The 23,171-nt window shown below is 38.6% G+C and overlaps 1 protein-coding gene across 8 annotated transcripts in view; it reads left to right on the top strand.

The window, feature by feature from the left end:
- The first annotated feature begins 1,219 nt into the window (after positions 1-1,219).
- KLHL5 (kelch like family member 5) overlaps positions 1,220-23,171 on the top strand; it is a 51,799-nt gene continuing 29,847 nt past the window's right edge. For 2 of the 8 annotated variants that reach the window (XM_041490323.1, XM_041490331.1), the window contains exons 1-2: positions 16,869-17,245; positions 22,761-22,946. In XM_041490323.1, the coding sequence (XP_041346257.1) occupies positions 16,869-17,245; positions 22,761-22,946 (563 nt within the window). Of the gene's footprint in view, positions 1,422-4,121; positions 4,216-16,868; positions 17,246-22,760; positions 22,947-23,171 lie in introns of those variants that run through there. The other 6 variants (XM_041490366.1, XM_041490340.1, XM_041490349.1 and 3 more) reach the window with 6 other exon arrangements.

A 23,171-nucleotide genomic window follows, 5' to 3' on the forward strand; every position in this document is an offset into this window, starting at 1 on the left:
TCCAAGAACTCTGCAGTCAGCCGATGGGGCATTTCTATTTTAGGGCTATTGTGATGGCAGATTTTACTTTTGTTTCTGAGTTCAAGTGCCCATGTATGATCTGGCTGCACACCCCTCAGGGACACCGTAAGCTTTAGACAATGCTACCTTTGGCAAGTTCTGTGTGAGAATGTGCGAGTGTGAGTGTGTGTGAGTGTGTGTGTGTGTGAGTGTGTGCGTGTGTGTGAGTGTGAGTGTGTGAGTGTGTGAGTGTGAGTGTGTGTGAGTGTGAGTGTGTGAGTGTGTGCGTGTGAGTGTGTGAGTGTGTGAGTGTGTGTGAGTGTGAGTGTGTGAGTGTGTGCGTGTGAGTGTGTGAGTGTGTGTGTGTGTGAGTGTGTGAGTGTGAGTGTGTGTGTGTATGGCCTGGCCACACACCGACCTGCAAAACATGAGCTTTCTTTCTTGGGGACAATCTTCCCTCCACTTAGCTAGTAATTTTTACACAGCTGGAACAATTAGCATCTTTGAAACCCCCATCCTTCTGTCAAGTTTAGTTAAAAGCGGCTCAGTCATTTAATGCCAGCCGGGGTGAGAACTGTCGGACAGGCGGAGCGCACAGCCACGCAGGCCATATTTCCGTGCAGAATGAGGCGCAGCAAGCGCTGTGGATCTTATTACTGCATCAAACCTGCACCACCATGCCTCAGCAATGGCCTCCTGCACCCTTAAATCAGTTTGAGCAGCTGGAGGTGCATCTGGCTGTCACACAGTCTATTCATTTGGAAAATTATTCAACCTCTGGACAGCAGCGGTCACTGGTAAGGCATTGCGTGACGAGGGCAGGAAAGGCTGCCTGTGCTTGCACATGAGGCAGCATCGAGTAGAGGCTCCTGAGAGCAGGTGAAAGGCTGCGGTATGTATTACCACACGTTTATTTCTCTTAAATGGGGCAGCGGGCAGCTACGGAAATGTTTGGCTTTGTGTTTTTGGAAGAAAGACAAAGACACCCAGGGAGCGGATGAGGCGGACAGCGCCACCCCTGCCGTTTGCCCTGCCCTGCCGGCAGGGGGCGCGCGCCGCGGGCGGCGCCACAGCGCGAGGGAAGCGGCCCCGGCCCCGGCCCGCCACACGCGGCCACGCGCCGCTCCCGCCCCGGGGCAGGGGGCGGGGCCCGCGGGAGGAGGCGTGTCCCTATATGACCCCGCCCCTCCGGGCCGCCCGAGCGCAGGGAGGGGCCGGAGCGGGGCCGCGGGGACGCGACAGCGGCGGGCGGGAGCGCCCAGTGCCCGCGGCTCCCGACGGAGCGGGAGGGCTGGCGGCCGCCGGGCGGGGCGGGAGGAGAGGGCACAGGAGGGGACGGGAGAGGGCGCGAGGGCCTTCCTTGCGATCTTTTTTCTTTCTCCGCCCCCTCCCAGCCGCGCCCCCTTCCCGGACCGTGAGAGGTGAGAAGGGCGGTGGGGGCTCGGCAGCGAGGGGAGGGGGCCGCGGCTGCCGGGAGAGGGAGGAGAAAGCGAGAAGGAGGAGGAGGAGGAGGAGGGCGAGGGCCGGCGCCTGCGAGGGGTGGGGGCGGGTTCGCCCTCACCGCCGCCGGGCTCCCTCCTGCCGGCCGGCTGCGAGAGGGGCCGCGGCCGGTGCCCGGTACCGGGTGTGCGATGCCGGGCTGAGCGGGGCCCGGCGGGAGCCGCGGCGCTCGGCGGGGCAGTGCCGGCGCCCGCCTGAACGGGCAGCCGCCGCGGCCGGCTCGGTCCAAAGCGGTCAGAGCGGAGAGCTGGTGGAAGTGCACTGACACAGCTCTCGGGCACTTCACCCCATGTCTTAACCTTCACCATCACAGGATGAAATAGTGGAAAACAATTTTTTTTAAAAATTTGGTACCGGTCGAACAGATTAAAGCAGTGACTGCCACCTCACCATGGGGAGCGGCGTTATTAGACGGAGAACAAAAAGTATAAGTGTTGAACATCAAACAGCTGCTGATTATATACATTACTGGTTTATGTTTTTCCTTAAAGATTTCCTTTGTGGCTTAGGGCTTTGAGCTCGGACTGGTTGAGCTTCGTGTGCAGCGGGGCAGCCCATCTGAAGCCCAGCCACCCAACACTCATGGTCAGCTTTTTGGGCAGTAATGTCAAACAGTAAAAAGGGAAGGCTTGGCTTTGTTCCTTTATTGTACTTAAAAGTTGGTTATGAAATTACATGAGCTAAACTCCAAATACAGTCATCTTTTGAAGAAAAAATTATTGCTCAGGTCTTCTACGAGCATAAACAGGAATAAAAACTTGAACTCATGGTAATGTTGGTTTAGCTTTTCTATCTAGACAAACTCTTTGTACTGGATGGGTGGATCCTTTTTTAAAAGCTAATTGCACGATGTATTTTCATGAGCAATTAGTCAATTTTGCCAGAAATAATCGGATCATTTCTCTTTTTGCCTGGGAATTTCCAGGGGCATATGTGTGGATTAGTATTGAAAAAAAAAAAAAAAAAAAAAAAAAAGGCACCTTGTTCCTGAACTTCATATAGGGCAGATTGTATTCCCGTTTTATGCTTTTCCCTTGCTGAACAATGCTAGGGAGCATAAAGCAGGATAAAACCAAAATAATAATAATAATAATAATAATAATAAATAATACCCCTAATCTGAGTCAAAGAGTGTTTTTTTCTGCCGCGTGTCAACTTCATTTAACCACCATCCCTCAGTCATTTCTTCTGCATGGGCAGGTCCACTACGAAAGATAGCATGTTTATACCATGGCAGTAGACTAACACATTGTTACAGAAATGCAATAACTGCTAATTTAAAATAGAAAAGAATTTGAGTGAAGATGAAGAAAATCTTCCATTAGACCATTATGGTCAAACAGTAATTGCAAGCTGTTGCTAACAACGACAGTTCACATTGGTGGACTTGTTCCAAATCTCTGGACTTTTGTATCGCCCAAGCTTTTAAAAAGATTATTGTTTGCTTATGTTTATGTCTTGTGGTTTTGTTGATATAATTCGGTGTTTCATGATATGGTAAAGTAGATTACCTAATCAGACATAGCATGACCCAATAATGGAAGTTTCTACAGATCTTAAGAAATTATAATGTGATTTTACATTTCCCTTAGAAAATTCTTGCAGTTTCCTCTTTCCATAGCAATTAAATTGCTTTTCCTTACAGCAGTCTTACCTAGTAGAAAAATGCAGAAGTTACAAACCTGACTATCCACTGCTTGCTTTTTGTCATAAGAACAGAATCTTTCATTCAAAGTTACCAGCAAGGCAATGCTGCCCATAGGCACATGTATTATTGGGCTGCATGGCCTTAAGAAACAGTCATATGGGAGAGAAGAGTTTATGTGCTGCAGCTGCAAGAATGAGGTGGTATTACCCTTCAGAGACCTACAAGGTTCCTGAAGCTAGTAATAAAGATCAGACCATGAGAGGTTACATATTGGGTATCACATTATGCATGCAGGTATCATGTAAGGCTACTTTCTTTCACTTCACAGTGCATATAGTAATTTGTTTGGTGCCAAGCCAAAAGGAGACACATACTATTTCAGCAGGCTAGATTTTTTGAGCAGAGTCTAACTTTGGTAAGAAAATTTTTAGTGACCTGTAAATAGGTAAGGGTTGAGAACCACTGTAACAGTAAGTGTGAATTTTTATAGAGCTGCTGCATTTAGGGAACATGTTTAGTGGTGGTACTTGGCTTTATTCACCCATGCAGTCAGTGTTATTCTTTGGCACTAGTGTTCAGCTTAAGTGCTTCATGTGGCAGATCAGTTCTTCACTGCTTTTCCCTTCAGGGAAGGGAATCAAAGATAAAGGTGACAGTGGACTAAGGTTAATTTTTTTTTTTCCAAGAGGTACTTTAAAAAACAGTGTTTCTTCAGCGTTTGCACATTCACATTTCATATTAATCTCCCCTCTTTTTTGTGAGTCTTTGTTGATGGGTATGTAACTTGAAGTTGTGGAAGGAACTAAGGTGACAGTTGTTCAGTGACACACTTTAGCATCTTCCTACCAGTAAGTGTAAAAATCACAAAACAAATTGAAAGAAGCTCTATCTGAACAGAGTAGCAATTCTGAGATGATTCCTTTTTTTTCTCCCCTCTAGTGGGTGGTTCTTACTTGTATTTTTCTGTCTCTAGATTTTTTCCTGCTACCTCAGTTTTTCTTGGAAAGAGGAAGATGAATCGAACTACATGATTCTTTGAACAACTAGAGATGATTCTGGTGTTATAGGTAAATATTGTATCTACTCAGTTCTAACAGTAAGTTATGCTACAAGGAATGTGGTTTTAGCCCACAAGGGTACATACTCTTCCTTACACCTGAAATTTCATCCTTTTTTTTTGTCTTATATAACACATCATGTAAGGACTTCTTTCCAGCAAGTGTGCATAAGCAGCAATGACTTTGCTTTTGTGGGCTTCACATGCTGGTGTTGGTGGTTTCAACACTTGTGCTCTTTATCAAAGCATTCTTTATAGAAGACTGTCAGAAGATCAATTTTGATCTTTTCAAAGTGCATGAGAAGCCTTTGCATCTTTTAATCATTATAGGAAAAACAGGGAAATTGATACAGAGTCTGTGAGAGAAAATACTGCTTTTTGTAGAAATTAATATCAATAAAGGCCCACGAAATGCACAATCAAATCTCATCACTCCAATAATACTGACTGGGTTTCACTTTATTTCATTTTTTTAGCAACAAAGTAGTAAGACTGTTCCAAGTGAAAGTAATTGTCAAAGGGAGTAGCTTTGACATTTGCACAAAGGAAAAGGATAAAAGAATGTTGAAAACATGAATACATGCAAGAATGTAGCTTTATCTGAACGCTCTATAAAGTAAAATACTGCTAAAAATAAGTGCTAAGGGTGACAAAAGCAATCCAATTAATTTAGAAGTACTAGGTTTTACTAAAGTGAAAAAAATCTGCTTTCTTGACTGTGAGGTATCTCTGCTTTGGAAATGTTGATAAAGTCCTTTAGAATTTACTCATGTGATGCAAATACAGAAGAGAGATGGTCTTTCTCCCTGTTCATGTCATGATCAGTCACATTGTTTCCCTCAGTCAATCCATATCCTTGTTGGTAGCTTCCACCACAGATGATATCAACGCTTTCTTGAGCTTTAAAAATTATAAGAACTGCTAAGGTTCCTCAGAATTTACTTTGTGAACAGGCTTTGTGTTTTCACTGCTTTGCAATAGTTCAAAATGTGGTAGCTCCACCTACCAAAATAGCCATCCTCCTCCAGGCTGTCAGAATTTGTGCAGACTTGACCTGCACCCTTTCTACAGTAGTCATGAAAGTTGAAAGGGATTTGAAACAAATGCCAAAATGTATTACAAAGGGAAGGAACTGAAAAGGTTGATCACTATGGGATATGTCTTTATTCCCATCTTACTGCAAGGTAGAATGACTAATTATTAGCAGGGCTGCTGATTTTTAACTATGTCTTATGGACTTTGCTGGCATTTTTCCAGAGGACAAATTTCTGTAAAGTGGATTATTGATTTCAGTCTGTTCAGAAGAATACTTTGCCAATTAATTACCTCTTCTGGTAGTTCTAAGTGCAACTGATTTTAAAAATCCTGATGTCTTCCATAACAACTGGATATACTTCCAAAAAAATGTTTGAGTGGTAACCTGGATTCTTCCAAGAGCATCCATTAGATTTTCAGAGTAAATGGAAAACTGTTCACAAAATTGTACAGGATGTTTTTGTAATTAATTTCTTTGAAAATGCATGTGGATAGGCTTGTCCAACTGCCTTGGCTGATGCTTTTGTCTAATAGCAAATACACATTGTATTGACTGTATTGAAAAGAACTTAATAAAGGACAATGATGATATGATCTGTCTAGAAGAGATTTGACTTGATTTGGGTGGAAATACTATAATTTATTACAAATAAAAAAGTTCACACTATTCTGGTGTCGGAACTCTGACTGCCCTGGATGATTTGAGACCCTGGCAAGGGGCTCAGAGACCTTGGCACGGAGTCAAAAACACCTGTGCCTTTGATTTTAGCCCATGGAGAAAATGAGCAGCTTTGTATGAAGATGTACAAGCCACAAGAGTTTGAGTAGAATGGTAGTTAATTTATCACAGAGTGAAAAAGTAGAATTTTGGGGGTTTTAGAATGGGGGCTCAAGAGGCAAGATGGAGGGATTTGGGTGTGTCCTGTTGTTTCTTCTTCTTCTTGTCCTCCCTCTTTTGCTGTGATGGTGACACTTCTTGGTTGGTTTAGAGTAGAGACAGACTGTGGTGACAGTCATAACATAGGTGATTGGAAAATTATTGTGAATAAAGTACACGTAGTTCTTGGTATAAAATGTTAACAACCCCAAGGGCGGTCAGTGTGCCGCCACCTGACCTGCTGAACAGATCTCGGCTGGTCAGGGAAAGAATGGTATAGATAAGGAAAAACAAACAACCTTGAAAAGCAGAACCGATAAATCTTGGCTTCTTCTTTGGTCACGGGGCTGGGAAAAAAGAGACTTTCTAACACCTTGGGGTCATCTCAACCTCAGCACCCCGTCATTCTGGGACTTACTTAGCCTCAGTCTCAGAACAGGACTTGTCAAAATGAGGCTAAAGTATAGCCTTAAAAAAGATTAAATATTCACAGCACCTGGCTGTGTCATATGATACATATTCATGGTGTAGAGTAAGACAAGACTCAAGTCCATAGAGGTTACTAACCTGAACTGTAAAGAATAAAAATAGTCATATGGCTGAATTAGCAAATTAGTTAAAAGTTTGCAAGTAGCATGCATGTGGTGAGGAGATGTAGGAGAAGTTCATAGGAAGATGAGATTTTTATCAGAGGTTTTGATGGTTAGATTGTTTGCAAGCAAGTTCATACTTGTTAGCAGAGTAGATGTTTTATGTTGACTTTTGCATTAATAAGCCATTAGCCTGACAGTTGCTGTGAAGCATCAAATGTTGGTTATTCTTTAGATCCATATGCATTTGTCTGGTAGATAGATAAAATGTATTCTAATATTCTAAAAAGAAATACTTTTGAATATTAAATGGTCACTTCATCCTTTCCAAAGATGAAATCAAAGTTTAAATCTTGCCCTTTTACATGCAGTATGGGAAATTTTTGAATGTAAATTATTTTTGAATGTAAATGTAATCACAAGCTTTTGTATTCAAACTCTAATGAGAGCATTAAGGAAGTAGGGCATTTCATAATGTTATCATAACTTGATATGGCTTGGCAAGATCTTCACCAAGCACCATAGCATTTTAAACTTAGAAGTATTTTTCAAGGAAATAAAAGTCATTGACTAGAATTAGTCTATGAGTTTATAAACATGTGGGCAGATCAAGTGATAAGTAATAGAACCTCACTTTGTACTTCCTCTCACTTCCTGACAGGAAGTGGTTTTTAATTAACAAATACAAACCTAAGTTGCATCTTTGCATAATGAATTGTCTGATGGTTCAACTCAAGAACAATTGTACTTAAACCAGATCAATAGTTTCAGTGAATATTCGAACATTATTGTTGTTTGAAAACTTAAAAGTTCAATGAATGAAAAATAATTTTTACAAAAACTGAAAGCTAAGTAAATATTTTTTGAACTTTAAACTAATGAAGAAGAGCAATGGACAAATGACTGGAGACCCTCTAAATCTGAGATCTACACACAATAGTACACCACACAGTTTTGTATTTCTCTTAAGAAATGGCTAGAGTTCATACGAGAGAATGGAAGAAACACATGCTAAGCAAATAATTAATGTTTTTTATCAATTACGCTTTCTCCTTCTGACAGTTTAGCAATATGAATTCAAGATTTTTCCCCTTTTTGAGCATATTGCTTCCATAATGGACCTCATGCCCCTGAGAATGCCAACAGTATCCTGTGTTCTTCCTGGCACTTTATTTATATTGCTGGTGTCTAGTTCTTGCTCTCAGTGCAGAACAGGGAACATTTAGGGGTTCATTTGAAACCATGGATAAGGCAACTAAGATGGGATCAGTATGCTGTTTAGGATAGCTGAACAATTAACTCTGCAAGTACTTCAGTGATTTAATAAGTGGTCAGATTTCTGCCATTGTTGCCTCTATCCTTAAGCTCATTTCAGTTTTACACAACCATGGAAGGGCAGGAGCTCAGAGCTGTGTTTGAACAATCAGTCAGCATTTGTGTTGATTTCTGTTTTACTTTGTTTATAAATCCTGAGCTTAGGCGATACGTAGCCACCCAGGCTAAGGCAATTGTGCATATTCAGAAGCAAAAGATAGGCAGCTTGTGAGTCTGTAAGTTCCCCAGGCAAGTTTGGTTTATGTCTTGTGGTTTTGTCAGTTCTTCTCTAATATTCTCTAACATTTCTGTCTGCTTGCCAGTTTCAGTCAAACTCTGACAGAACGGAACCCTTGTTGCATTAAAATTCCTGAAAGGTTTTGAAAATGTGGGTAGGTAGGAAAGGCCAAATAAGTAATACTATTTGACCTGCCAGCTGATGGGCCTGTCTGTTCTCGGTCTGAATATGACAAAGAATTTGCTTGTCCTGCCTGTTCTGGTACTTGGTGGGGAGAGATATGCATACATGTGGGATAAGGGAGACTACGTGAGGTGAAACATGCAGAAGAGCTGTAGTTATTGTCAGAAGAGCTTGTAAAATAAGTCATAGTAGGGAATCTGAGATTACTTTCACATGAAACTGTGGAGACAGAATAAAGAACCTAAGAAACCAGTTTTCTGATTGTGGTTGGGAATACATGGTGACTTGATGCATAGCTTAATCTGAGATTTAATAGTATCCAAGTATAGAATTAAAAAATATTTTTCCTTATGTGCCTCAGATACATACTATTTTAAGCAGCATTGATCCAGGCAGTGGACTAGTTTTGTTTTAGAGTGAAGAGGATAGTTAAATATACTGTGATTTGTTCTGCATTTTTTTTCTGATAAAACTTCCTTGAGCCAAATCAATGTCAATGTAAAGTCAATTGAAGCCTTTATTAACATCTTCAATTTAATCATCTTGCTTTTACAACTTTGTGAAGCATATTGTAACATGAAAAATCTATTACCAAGTTACAATGCTTGTAATAAAAGCATGTAATACAAGGCATTGTATTCTCTCCTCAAGTGAGGTCACCAAGAGCAGGTTGCCCAGGACCATGTCCAGACAGCTTTTGAATATCTGTAAGGATGTAGACCCCACAACCTTTCTGGGCAACGTGTAGTCAGTCACCCTCACAGTGAAAAGGTTTTTCCTCATGTTTAGATGTTGTGTTTTAGTTGTTGCCTATTGCTTCTTGTCCTGTCACTGGACACCACTGAAAGACATTTATTTATTTATGTATATTTATTTATGCACATTGATGAGACCATCCTGAGTCTTCTCTAGGCTAAACAGTCCCAGCTCTCTCAGACTTTCATCAAACAGAAAAGCTCCAGATTCTTCATCATTTTAATGGACCTTCTTTGCACTCCCCTCCAGTATGACCATATCTCAAACTGCTGAGTAGAGGGGAGGATCACTACCTTCGCTTGCTGGCAGCACTCCTAATGCAGACCAGGGAGCCATTACCCTTCTTTGCTGCAAGGGCACACTACTGGCTCATGTGCAACTGGGTGACCAGCAGGTCCTTTCCTGCAAGTTGCTTTCCTGCTATGTGGCCCACAGTGTGGGGTTGTTCCTTCCCAGGTGCAGGATTTTACACTTCCCTTTGTTGAACTTCATCAAATTCTGAAGGCTGATATTGCTAGGAAAGACAGAGGACATTCAATACCTCAGCCTTTTCCTTATCCCATGTCACCAGGGCCCTGTCCCGTTCAGCAGCAGGCCCATGTACAGAAGACATTCCCTAGACATTCTTTTGTTATCTGTGTACCTACACAAGTCCTTCATGTGATATCTCTTCTGAGATTCAGTTCCAGGTGAGCAAATGGTGGTAGAAATCTTTATATTGAAAGGATTTTTATGAGAAATTCTGTTTGACATCTGCAATGTTATGCACAATCTAAAAATGTTGTAAGTCCTACATTAATTCTTTAAATAGAAGTTGTTTTTCGTATTTATGAGACATTATGATTCTCATAAACATTAATCTTGATACTTACGGATTTTGATATGATTCTTATAAAGCATTCTGCCTTCTAGTGTGATGATTGTTGGTTTTATCTTTGATCATGTGTATTGCCTTTCTGTGAACCGTGTTTTCTGCAACACTACTTTTGACTTGCAATGATCAATTGCACACAAGGAATTCCAGATGAGATCACGCCACTTGTTTTATAAATATGTAATAAGATATGATATCCTCATATATTATCTCTTATGCAACATAAATTTTCAGTTGGGGGGTGGGCTTAGCTGAAGCTCCTAATTAAACAGAAGTCCTCACTGAGAGAGAAATTAGTATCTTGAGGTGTTTTTTGGTGTTAAAATGATTCCTTTAGAATGCTCAAGTCTGTGTCTTGAAGTGCTTTGCTTCAGTAGCTATGGCATTGCATAGCTTGACATTTAAATATGGTGTAAATTTTTCGCCCACAGACCTCTATGTATTTCTCTTAGAAGTTTGTGTAGTCTGGCATGGAGTACTATGTTGCATTACCTAATCACTTGCAAATCTGCTTCTTCACTGTATTTTTAATGTGTTTTTTAGCCTGCTGGGTTTTTATATGGTGCCTAATGTAGAACTGTGAATACTTGTCATTTTTTAACCTGATAAACATCCGCTCTGCTGTTGACAATGTTGGTAGTGTTATCCTTCACCCATTTTTTTCTGTGAGTTTTTCAGGAAATCTGAATACTTCATGGTGAAATAACACTGCTGTTGCCTTGGAAAAATGTTAAAATATTGTCTTTAGTTTGCCCAGCAGACCTAGCTACAAAAGGAAACTATCTTCTTGTTATTTTGTTTTGATTTGCCTCAGTCTTTCAATCTGTCCTTTATGGTCTTTTGTAACTTTATTAGGCAATACCTTCCTAAACTGGTTCTAAAGAATGGCTTTACTTTCAGCAGGACATCTTAAGTGTCTGCAGAACAGTGTTTTTGTCATCACTCTTTCTTAACAGTGACATTTCTAAAGGAGATGATTTGTGCTGGACTATTTCTGTCCCTTAAATTTGTGACTACCTTGTTTCCATTAGAATTGGTGCTAATTGGTATTCCTCGAGTAGATGAACTGGGAATCTTGCTTGTCTTCACCTCGTGTGTTGCTACTTGACCCTTCTAGTACAGAAAACTGGTTCTGTATTTTGAGAGACTGGCCCTTCACAGTGTTGTCCATTTTGTATTACAAGTAAATTTTAACTTAAGAACAACATCTGACCTCATGAATTGGAGTGCTCATTTTTTGAGAGTGAATAAGCTTACTGTGCTGTTTACTGAGGAATAGCTCTACACTATGGCTCTACTTGTAGACGGTGCAGTCCCTGATGATGCTTCAGTATTAATTGAATAAAGCAATGTTAATGTTTTATTCTTAAAGAAATACAAATGTCTTGAACCAAAACTTCTGGTGTGTGTGAACCAGTTTGATATTTGGGCTTGGATCTAACAGTGTAGTCTTGTATTACATGTGGAACTCTCTCTTGTTCCCCACCCCACACTTAGCTGAATAAAATAACCAGCAAGCCAGGCTGTTGTTCTGTACAGGTCTTTTCATGCTGTTGTTAAGCTGACTGCTCCCTCGTGTTTTGAGGGAAATGTACAATGCAAGGTGGCAGAAAGTTCCGATGAAGTACCAGTAATTTGGCTACAGCTCATTTCTGCCAGTGAGAGCAATGCATTTAAGTACATTAAGTCAGTAGCTGTCGGACATTTTCCTCTCTTTCTCTTGAACGAACTGTGCCATAGCTGCTGATGTAAGGCTCTTTTCACATAACTATGAACCAGAAGTGTTTGCATTTATATAAAACTCTGGGATAGGAAGTGATTATTGTTTTATAGAGTCATGAAGCATTAATATAGCAATCTTCCTGAAGTCTTTGTTGAGCTGTTTCTGTAACTCTGGGTCTGGAACACAGGAATAGGGAAGGAAAGAGAGTAAATATATAACACTTCTTCTAACGTAAGCATAGTTATAAGCAGAATTGCACTTTGAAGTTCATCTATAGCAGTTTCCTTCGAGCAGTTATTTTAATGCCTCAAATTAATATTTTGAAGTTCAGAAATCCCATTTTAAAAAGTGTTAAATTTTGAGTGCCTTTTAATCTTGTAAGTATGTATTGGATTAATTGATGAACATCTTATGGTCAGTGAACCTTTGTTATGTTTTCAAATATACATCTAGGATCATTAAACATTGACAACATTACTTTTCCACATGCTAGTGAATCTACTTGTGCTTAACACTTATTTTTTTATATTTAATATTTTTGTTAAGCATTTTTTCAAAAAACAACTCTTGCAGTCACAATAAAGACTTTATGTAATTATTTTGACATTTACATTCTTAATTGGCACTTAAAAGGATCATTAATATACTGTCCGGATGAGGTGAGCTTTTATGACCCCTTTTAAAATTAATTTGACACACTAAATTGCCGCTTCTCTTTCCCTGGCTAGCTGATGTTAAGGGATGGGGGCGGCAGTTTTCCCCCTGGAGCTCCGTTGAATCCCAGTTGTCAGTTGTTTCGGCGCAGTATAAAACACAGGCAGCGCACTCGGGTCCCAGGGAAACTTTATATGATGATATTTCTTCCCCTCTTTTCCTCAAGGGGCGAACAAAGACTTATATCTCAGGGGAATGTCAGGGGAAGACCCAACTTTCAACAAATCAGGAGAGTTGGGATTAAAAACTTAGGCAGGGAATAACAGTAGTGAACCAATAAACTTCCAGGGAAGAAAAACAGTTTCAGTAAATGGGTAAAGTTTGGAGAAATAGAAACTAGAAACTAGCTGATGACACTAAATACCTTGCATATATTATATCTGAATTACCTTGAAGTTGAGTGGTGAAAGGTTTTGGACCCAAATCATAGTAGTAGTAGTAGTAACAGAAAAAATGTTACCATGAAAAGTAATGTTGAAATTTAAATCTTAAAAGTGCCTCAACAAAGTATTCCATATGCATGTTTGTTTATTTGAAAACTTGGTTTATTTCCTTTTGCAAGGAAAAGGAAAAATCACAATTAACAAAATCACTAGGTCTTATTATTTAAATAATATTTCCATATTTCCTAGTGATACACTCTAAATATGAAGTACACCTTCCCTCAAAATATGGAGTAGATGTGTCTTAAGACTAAAATTGTTTAAATTTATCTAGTTATGCTGGATTGCAATCTTTCTTTAATACTTTTATGAATAAATGTATATAATATCAGAGAATATCAGTGGAGTAAATTTTTTTGTTAGAAAAAAAAATTTTATTTCTGTCTAGATAAACTGTCTGAAAATTTTAAAAAGGGCAATTTCTAAAGCTGTCTTGCTATGTCCCTGGTGTTACCTATTTACACAGTTGCAGATTTAACATACAGCATTTATTTAGATGTTTCATTTTGTTCACAAGCCAGAATCTGGGAAACTGTCCCCCACTGCTAATTGCAGGGATTTATAGCTTTGTGAAGCTCTTCATAGGAGAGAAATTATGTGCTTAAATGTTCAGGTGTTCCACTTGAAGGAATATCAATGTGTTCAATTAAAAATCAGAGTTCTCAAAATTGTTTTCACAGTAAGCTTACACAGCCTCGTTAATACGAACTGAATTATGTTCTCAAAGGTGACAGTGTACTTGTATTTGAAATGTTACTTTGATTCATCACAAAATAGAAACTACAATAGTCCCCAAGGTCAGAAAAAATTGATATAATCACTGTTGATTTCTCAATAAATGCAAACTTTTGCCTTAGTAGATGAAAAAATATTTCAGAATCCTTGCCAAGTCTTGACTAGGATGGGTTTTAGCAGGCTTCTCAGAAATGCATTAGTGCTTTAGTAGGATGTGTGATGGGAGGCCATAGAGGATGGCATTTGGATTTGTGAGCACCAATCATCAGATGAGACGTCAGCAATGAAGTCTGGGTGATCATAGTCAGTGTCCAAACAGTCCATCTTGAGTTTGAGATCTCCTCAAAAGTCTGGTAACTCCTGGCTGGAGATCTGATAAAAGATATCACATTATTCATGGTAACAAAGATTGTCCAGAACAAGAGGCCCTCAATTATTTCTGAGGAATACTGTCAGTTTAAATTGAGGAATTAACTGTCACTTATCTTGTCATCTATAATACAAATATTCCTATGAAACAGAGAAATATTTTAGATATTTATGCTGTCAGTCTTAGAACTGTAATTTTGAGAGTGTGTAAAGAGAAAGAGTTTCTTTAATCTATAAAAATTAAAGAGAATAGAAAACAGTTTTGTGGTTTGGTCTGTTAAAACTACAGCACATTTTGTTTTCTGATCTCTGTTTGAGCCCATAGCTCCACAGCCAAAGAAAAGCAGTAATTGGGCTGTTTTTGCCAGTAAATCAATGAAAAGTGCTGAAAAAGCACTAGAATCGCAAATCTGCCACTGTCTTAGTAGACTTGTACTGGGACAGCTTGAAATTTAAATGAGTCTGTTACACAAGAATGAGAATCCAGGTCACTCCTTATGTATAATGGATTTACCATACCAGCAGAAATAAAGGTATTTAAAGCTTACTTTTTATAGTTGTCTGGATAATTAAAATATTACTGGTTTGATGAATGTTAACAAATACACCAGTTGCTTTTCCTATTTCTTCACCCTTGATGAGCACCCAGCACCAATATAAAACAGGAGAGGATAAATAAAAAGATGCCATTTTGTTTTTACTTCTCAAGCCTTACTCCTGTCTGCTGTTTCACTCAACTTGCACAATTGCAAATGTTACACAAATTATGGTATTTGAACACTATAGTTAAGTCTTTAATAATTAGCTGTGTGTGTTCCAGATAAGTGGGGTCTGCATGTCATATCATTTTGGTTAAACAGCTGTACAATTTTCATGCTAATATATTAAAACATTAATCCTTTCTTAAGTATTCCCCTATCTTTCTGTGTTTAAATTAAATCCCCAGGAATTTAAGGTAAGAGCTTCATAGATTTACCTACTTAATCATCTTGCATCCGATGTATCTTCAGCTGTTTTCTGGATATGCTGCAAAGGTCTCAGTATTTGGCTTCTGGTAAGCCAGGATGCCATCAAGGTGCACACTCTGAAATGCATCTCTGTGGAAACAGCTGGAATGCAGTTCCTGTAGAAATGAGCTTTTGCTAGCCTTTGTGAGAAGCACTTATATCAATAACTGTGCTCTGGGCAGTGACAGGTGAGCTTTCCAGGTTAAAACTAGCACTTACAGCATTATGTTTCCTCAGAAAATAGCATGATATTCTCCTGGCACTGAGTTTTAAACAGGCTTTGGGGTTTGGATGGTAAAATTTGGCACTGCTTAAATTATCATGTGGACTCTGCGTATCGCCTGTTTCAAATAATACTGCAGGTATCCTTCATTACAAGATGCCACATTTTGGGGTTGGTTCATCATGTTCATCTGAGAGAGAGTGGCTTTCACTTTTGATGAAAACTGTAGGGTAATAAAGAATCACTTGTAAGTTTGTTGCATACGTATCCCAGAGAGTTGAACAGACTAACTGAGTTGTGAAGTTTGAAAACATAAATCTCTGTATCAAGGACTGATAAAATCCAGTGCCTCTTTTTTGTTCTAAAATTGTTATTACAATTTGCATGTGACTGAAATGAATCTCAGCATTTTATACCTAACTAGCTTCTTGTGGCAGAGAGGAAATACGCTGGTTTTCATGGGAGCTGTAAATTGGTCATTGTGCATTTTGTGCTTTAGGCTTTCTAGGCCATTCTTATGAATGGCTATTCCTAACATTTCTAACATCTTAAAATGTTACGAATGATGTTTTAAGATGTTGCGTAAATTACCAGTCCTAGAGGGAGTTTCTGTCTCAAAAGTATGTATCTCTCATTTTCACTGTTCCATCACAGTACTTGTAACGTGATGTGGAACAGCTGATAGTATATTATTAGAAAGAAGCTTTTTGAGCAGTCATCTTATGTTGTTTATTTTGCAGGGGGTTTGTCTGGTGTCTTGCAGTGATTGGCTTTTTCATGCTTTCTGTTTTAATGATGTATAAGTGAATGGAAACCATTAGCTCATTTCATATAGAAATTTTTGGTTACTGCAGACCTAGATTTGAATCAAAGCACATCAAGATGAAAGGCTTTATAGCTTCCACTACTAGTCCCTTGAGCCTTCCGAGGCTGTTCTTGTCCTTTTTAAGTTAGTTCATGTCCTGTAATGGGAAAAAGAATTCTTTACAGTTCAGTTTCTCCCCAGCATAATCAGTTATCTTTGAGTTGGTTTTGATTCTTCTCTGTAAATTTATTTTTTAGCAGTGTAGAAGGAATTAAATTTGATTATTGCACTTTTCCCCCCCTGTAGTAGCAAGAGTTAACAGAATAAGAAACAGATTGTAAGATGCAGTATAGAAATTGCAGTTTGCTGTCATTTGTGGTTTAAGAAAAGGGGGTGGTATTTAGCTCTTGAAAGGGCTTTAATGAATATTGTTTAGTGGTTTTGAAACCTAATGGTCAGAGGCAGCAACAGAAACAGCCTCGGAGCTTTTAGGGTAAAGTGATTAGCATTTTTCCTGATGGAGGTGATTGTTTCACCTCCTATTTTATGTCAGCATTTTTCACTGTCTGTTGCCTTTTGTTTGTATTCAAATGACATACTGTTAAAGAAGCCTTTTTTGTGTGATTGCAATGCTTTTTCCCCTCCTTCTGTAGAAAATCTGCTTGCCACAGACAGGCAGAGCATGTGTTTCTCTTGTCTTGGTTGGGTGCACAAATCTTCTTTTATGTGTGCTGCTTCTTACCCTGTTGCCTAGACGATCACTGGCTTTCGCTAAGAATGTCTGGTTCTCGTAAAGAGTTTGACGTGAAGCAGATTTTAAAAATCAGATGGAGGTGGTTTGGTCATCAGGCATCAGCCCCGAGCTCTGCGACTGAAAACCATCAGGGAGACTTCTGGAACAGAGGACAAAATGTAACAACTGGTGGCAGGAAGTTTTTAGATTCGGGTAACTTACCTTTAACATCAGTTGGTTACAGAAGGTCCAGCCAACAGGATTTCCAGAATTCACCTCTTTGGCCAATGGCATCCACCTCAGAAATCCCTACATTTGAATTCTCAGCAGAAGACTGTGGAGGTGCACGTTGGCTTGACAGACAAGAAGCAGATGATAGAGCAAGTGAAGAAGAAAATGAATCGGACAGCAGCTCGTGCAGGTTAATTATTACTTTCCTATTGTGAGAAACGTGTTTTTATTTCATGTTTGTAGTTAGTATGCATATATAGGCTAGCCTTTGTTCTGAACTCACACGCTTCAGAAACCTAGCAGCTATTGTGCATCAGAAACAGAATATTAATTATCATCAGGTTCTGTGTGTTTACTAGGACCTTTTTAAAGCAGTCAGTGGGGATAAACAAAGCGCAAACATGGATGCACTCATGTTTTAAACAGTGTACTAGTACATGCTGCTGTGAACAAGGTACTGCCCGTTACATGGTAATGTTACAGAATGCTTTCTACATTATTTTGAAGTGATACTGATTGTTTAGTTATGTCAGTTAGGAGGAGATTATGAAAATGTAAACTTCTGATTCTGATCTCATGCTTCCATGTGTATCTATAGAAGACGGAGAATGAACTGTAAAAAATACTTAGACTATAAATCTAAGAAAAAAATTACATTAATTGAAAGTCAATCAGTTTGTGCTTTAAAGTGATTCCAGTAACCCATTTGGTTGAATTAAACTGTGCATCTGGCAGAAAAAAAAATGTTTCTATTGCATCTGTAAAGATGTTTTGGTGTTCTTTTCTTGCACATCGTTACTAAAGATAAAACTGTAAAACTTGTTCTTGAATGAAAGTTGTTTACCAGTTGTTGTAAATTAGGCAAGTTAAAAACCTTAATTGTGAAATATCAGTTGAATTCTTTTATTTCATTTATGGTATAAGTCAGTCATTCTTCACTAAAAGTATTTTTCCTGTTTTGTAGTTCATGTAGTGCATAATAGCTTACCATTTCAGAAAATGTTATGTTTGCTTTCTTGCTTTTAAGATAGCTTTGTACTGATGTGGCATTTCAGAAAGTGTGGCTGCTTAAAAGGGTACACTGTTTAATAAAGGCTATTAAGGACAGATCGATTTACTTATAGCAGTTTCGTGTTTTTCATTCCTTAGGAGAAGAATCAATTTAGTGGAAAGGCAAAGTAGTCCATAATACAAAAACTGTTTATTGTATATATGACCTTTAAACATTCAAGGAAAGGAAGGAGGCTAAAATTGCTTGGTAGTGAACACAGTGTATTTGCTTTTATCACCCCATGTCAAAATAGTAGAATTACTGGGAAAGGAAATCCTACATACTGCTGCATCATAACAGCAGTCCTACTGTGCTGCAACAACTATGTGGCTGTAAGTAACACACCTCTAAAGAGATCCTGTTTTAAATGACATTCAGATGTAAATTTTTAAATAGCTATGTTATTGGATATGATACAGGTATAACATCACCTTCCATTTCAGCAACATATATTTCTGATGGGAAATTTTTACATGCAGCATTATCCAGTTAGGATATTCTCTTCATAGCTAGGCAATCACTGTAGGAAAAGAAACATGTAATTTTAAAAGATAAATGTGTACATTGAAAATACTACAACATTTGGTCTTAATTTTAAGATGGTAATGTGCATATGGTAAAACTAATTTGTTACTTTGTAGAGTTGCAGAACTGCAGATACTTATTTAGGATGTTCTAAAAAGTGTTGGTTTGATTTTTTTCTGTTGCAGACAGTTATATACTAGAGAAAATGCACAAACAATTTGAACTTAGTAAATTGGAAGTATCTTTTAAATTATGTGCTTAATTATGTACAGCATCTAGAGGTTTTTGTATTTCTGTTACTGTCTTCTAATTCATGCTAATGTTTACTTACATGCTTTAAATAATTTAGGCAAATTTTGAGTTCAGTGTCAGTACAATTTAATATGCAACTAATGGCAGTGTAGGAGCTTGCTTTGTATTGTTATCTGTATCTCTGTCTTATGGGGAGACTGCACTTATACCATGTTTTGTTCACGTAATTTGTTAAAAATGTATAAGCTCTTAGACAGACTACATAATTCTGCCTAATGCCTGGAGTTTCTCTGATATTAAGGACTTAATTAAATGTTTTTACTTTGTAGTCTAAAATATGGTTTCTTGTATGTTGACTCGAGGGAAAAAACCCCATACCAACACTTTTGTCTGTGTAGTTTACAAAGAGCTTTTTTTCCCATATGAAAACATTGTTGCTTCCTTTACAAGCAAATCGTGTGCATGAAAAAGTCTTTTTAAAAAACCCTTTGTAGAAGCTATAGTTACCTTTCTTCTATGCTCCTCTGTAACTTACTGCCCAGTTACAAGCCCTAATAACATGAAGTAACAGAAGCAGCTCTACTGCTTTGTTTGTATCAGTCCTTCTTCCTCTCTGCCTTGTCATATAGCACAAGTAGAAAAGCATTTAGATCAGGTCTTTGTCGCTATGACATCATTTAGATCATTATGTGATTCATTTAGAGGAGAGCTGCTGTCAGATTAATTTGGTGTTATATAGAGTTCAATTCCAAGTTTAGTACCAGATCTTTGACCAAGGTTGTATCTGAGATGCAAACAGATCATTCAGATTCAAGAATCAGAGCTAATCGTCTGTAATACTGTTCACATCATACTCCTGTGTGTCATTCGTAACCAGCATTAGCTCGAACGGTTGTTTACTGGGACAGTGAGTTTTGAATTCTTCTGCAGATTTTCATCTCCTAGATTTCCTCTATCGCTGCTGTTTGTTAACTATTCTGCATCCCTGAGGCAATGATCATCCCTTTGGATTCATACACTTTTAAGAATTCACCAACAGCTCTGCAGACCCTTGTATAGAAAGTGTAATCCTATTAGCGTTAGATTTGTTTTTCTTAACTTTTTTTGGTGGTGCTTTAGCAGCAACCTACAGACCTGGTGGAGATGGCATGGTGGAGATAAAGCTAAAAATACCTAGAGCATACCTAGTGTGCGGAATGTTGTATCTGGTTAATTTCATCCGTGTGTGCACTAAAATACTGGAATTACTTTATTGCAGATTGAAGTAGGGAAATGTATTAAAATATGATATAGGATGTATATTTATATTTGAACATTAAATACAAACAGGATTCCAGAATTCATCAGCTGTGTGCTGACCTTGAACAGTTTAGTAAAATGTCTGTAATTATTTAAAGTCTGAATGTACCATGTGGTAGCAGCTCTGCAGTATTGCTGTGTATGATCAGTCCTGCAGTTAGTATGTTGTAATTTCCAATACAAGTCGGCCTCCCCACCCTGAGTTTTCGAGCTCCAGAATACTTTGATATGTCTTTTTTTCACCTCAGTCTCGCTGACCTTTGAGGGTGTAAGTTCTTCAGGAATTCTCCCAGGTTGTCATTGCTATAGCAAATGAACTGGAAAAATATTCATGAAACAGTTTGTAGAAGGAGGGGCATTTAAATTTTTCATATCCAGTCACAGGATAACAGACATAAATAGCTTTTGAAGCATTCTTTTTCCTTTTTTTTTTTTTTTAATTTTTGCAAATACTCTACCAATTAGACTGATGGACTGATGACTATGAACTGATCCAGACTGCACTGCAACAATGTGAAGCTATATTGATGATATCATTGTGTGTGACAATACAGCTGAAGTTTTTTGAGAAAGTCTCTTTCAGGTTATCTTTATGGACTACTGAACCTTAGTCTTTCTATCTCTTGTTCCTTCTTTATGGAAAATGGTTTGTAAGTTACTAGCTAGAAGACAGGTATGGGATTGAGCATCTTTAGATGCAAGGGAGAACTAGGCTTGACTCCATTGTGTCCTGAATATGTTCTGTTGTGAATACTGGTAAACAGACACCATAGCAATTATTTTTCCTTATTTAATGAGAGTGATGACTGAGTTCTGTGTGGAAAATGTGCCGTTTTGAAGCTGGCAATAGCTCCAGTGAGGTTGTGATCCAGCAAGTGCTGGCTTGGAAAGCTTTTTCCTTTGTGGTTTCTTCTTATCTGAAAAACACTTTGTAAGGTTGTAATGTAAATAAAATTCTAACATGTAATAGCATGTAATTTAAAAAAAATGTTATTAATGGAGTTACTTTAAGGAATATGGGTTAATATATAGTTCAAACAAACAACCAAACAAACCAGAAAAAAACCACAACATATTAACCTGATTGAGAATGTGCTAAATGGTGATTCAGAGATACAGAATAATTCCCTAAGTATTTGTGCGTTGACCGGCGACCTACCCATTCCACTTCTGTTTTTGTTTTTCAGGGCTGCTGGTTAAAGCGTTGCTTTCACTGAGTACTTCTTGCTCATTCCCTTTAGAATGCCACCCAGCAGAGCAAAATAATGTTGTCCATGGTTACATGGTTACATCTTTGTATGAGCCCTGATTCAGTTTCCAAAATGGCCACAAAGAATACTTGTTCCAGCCTGTTAGAGGGCCGGTGGTGGAGGAGAACAAGTGACTCCTGGGGTACAGGGAGCAGGGAAGAAGTTGACAGATAAATAAATGGCTAACCACAGCTTCAGCGAGAATATTTAACATAAAGTCCCCCAAGGGATATCAGTAGGCAGGTATCTCATTTCTGATCCATTATTAGATTTAGCTCTGAATTAAATACCAAACTGCTTGGCTTTTTTAGCTATCTGGGTACATGCAAAAAACCCCCAAAACCAAAACATATGATAAAACCACAAAGTTCCACTTTACAGAAAATCTTCTGTTCGAAATTTAGACTTTGGTTTTGAGGAGCTCTGTCTTGAATTTAGTATCCTGCACCAAGGAGTGAGATAAGTTTTGTGGTGGATTTCGCCCCAGGCATGCTGCTCAGTTGATTACATCTTTGTGGAAGCAGGGGTCAGGATGCAGATATTGTGAAACCACGTCCTTCCAAATGTTATGGTAGATCCAGAGTATTTTATAAGTTGCCTGCATTGTTAAAAACTAAGCAGTAGTCAGTTAAAGAACTGTCAGCAAGAAAACACGCTTTCCACAATGTTCATCATTAGGATTAATTTCCTTTATCTCCTAGGGCCATGCATTCCTTTTACATTTTCTCTATTCCTGTTTTTTCCCAATCTTCTGTGTTTGTGTATACAGATGGGAATAATTTTCCCCCCCATCTACCCTTGCTTTTCACTTCTGTTGACTTCTGATGTGCTAGATCTCATATCAGACACAAGGAGTGCAGTAGGAGTGGTGGTGTATCAATGTGTTTGTGGTTTTTTCCCCTACATGCCCATATGCTTTTACTAGCTGAGTTTTGTTCTGGCCACCTTAGGTTAAGTGTGAAACATAAGTGGCAGGGAGGAGTTTGGTTCCTTATTGCCATCCTTCCATTACTTTTTCACTTTGCAGGGACTTGGTGGATGTTCTTCCTTAACCATCTGACAGCACTACAGATACAATTCCTGGGCTGATCTCTGTGTCTCACTTAGTTGAAGAGTGCAACTTGAAATGATTACACATTTTCCACAGGAGTCTAGATTGTTTTGGAGTGAGAAGGAAAATATGAAGAAAAATAAAATAGCAAGGGTATATATATTAAAACAAATCATGCATGTCAACTTTAAAATCACATGTGATTTTTATTTTATCCTTTGTAGATAAAATTTCTTCTGAATATTGTGTGAACTGAGATTTCTGTTATTGTCTTCAGCAGAACCTCCAACAGCAGTCACACCTTATCATCCTGTCAAACAATGGAGCCCTGTACCTCAGATGAATTTTTTCAGGCTCTCAACCATGCTGAGCAAACTTTTAAAAAGATGGAGAATTATCTGAGACACAATCAGCTGTGTGATGTGGTGTTAGTTGCTGGTGATCGTAGAATTCCAGCTCACAGGTAAGTTTATTATAATTTGAAATAACTTCATAACTTCATAATTATTTACAAATGCACCTTCAAAGTGTGTCCCATGTCTTGTTAAAAAAATGTTAGATCATCCTAAACAATTCAGAGTACTTTAAACACGTATGTGATTTTTGACCTTTATTTGGAAACAAAAAGTTACTTTTTCTGTTCTACATAATATAGAATAAAAAAGTTCAGGTTCTTTTTGTTTCTAAG

The sequence above is a fragment of the Pyrgilauda ruficollis genome, unplaced genomic scaffold, assembly GCF_017590135.1.
Source record: "Pyrgilauda ruficollis isolate IOZ18807 unplaced genomic scaffold, ASM1759013v1 scaffold1, whole genome shotgun sequence".
Classification (NCBI taxonomy): Eukaryota; Metazoa; Chordata; class Aves; order Passeriformes; family Passeridae; genus Pyrgilauda; species Pyrgilauda ruficollis.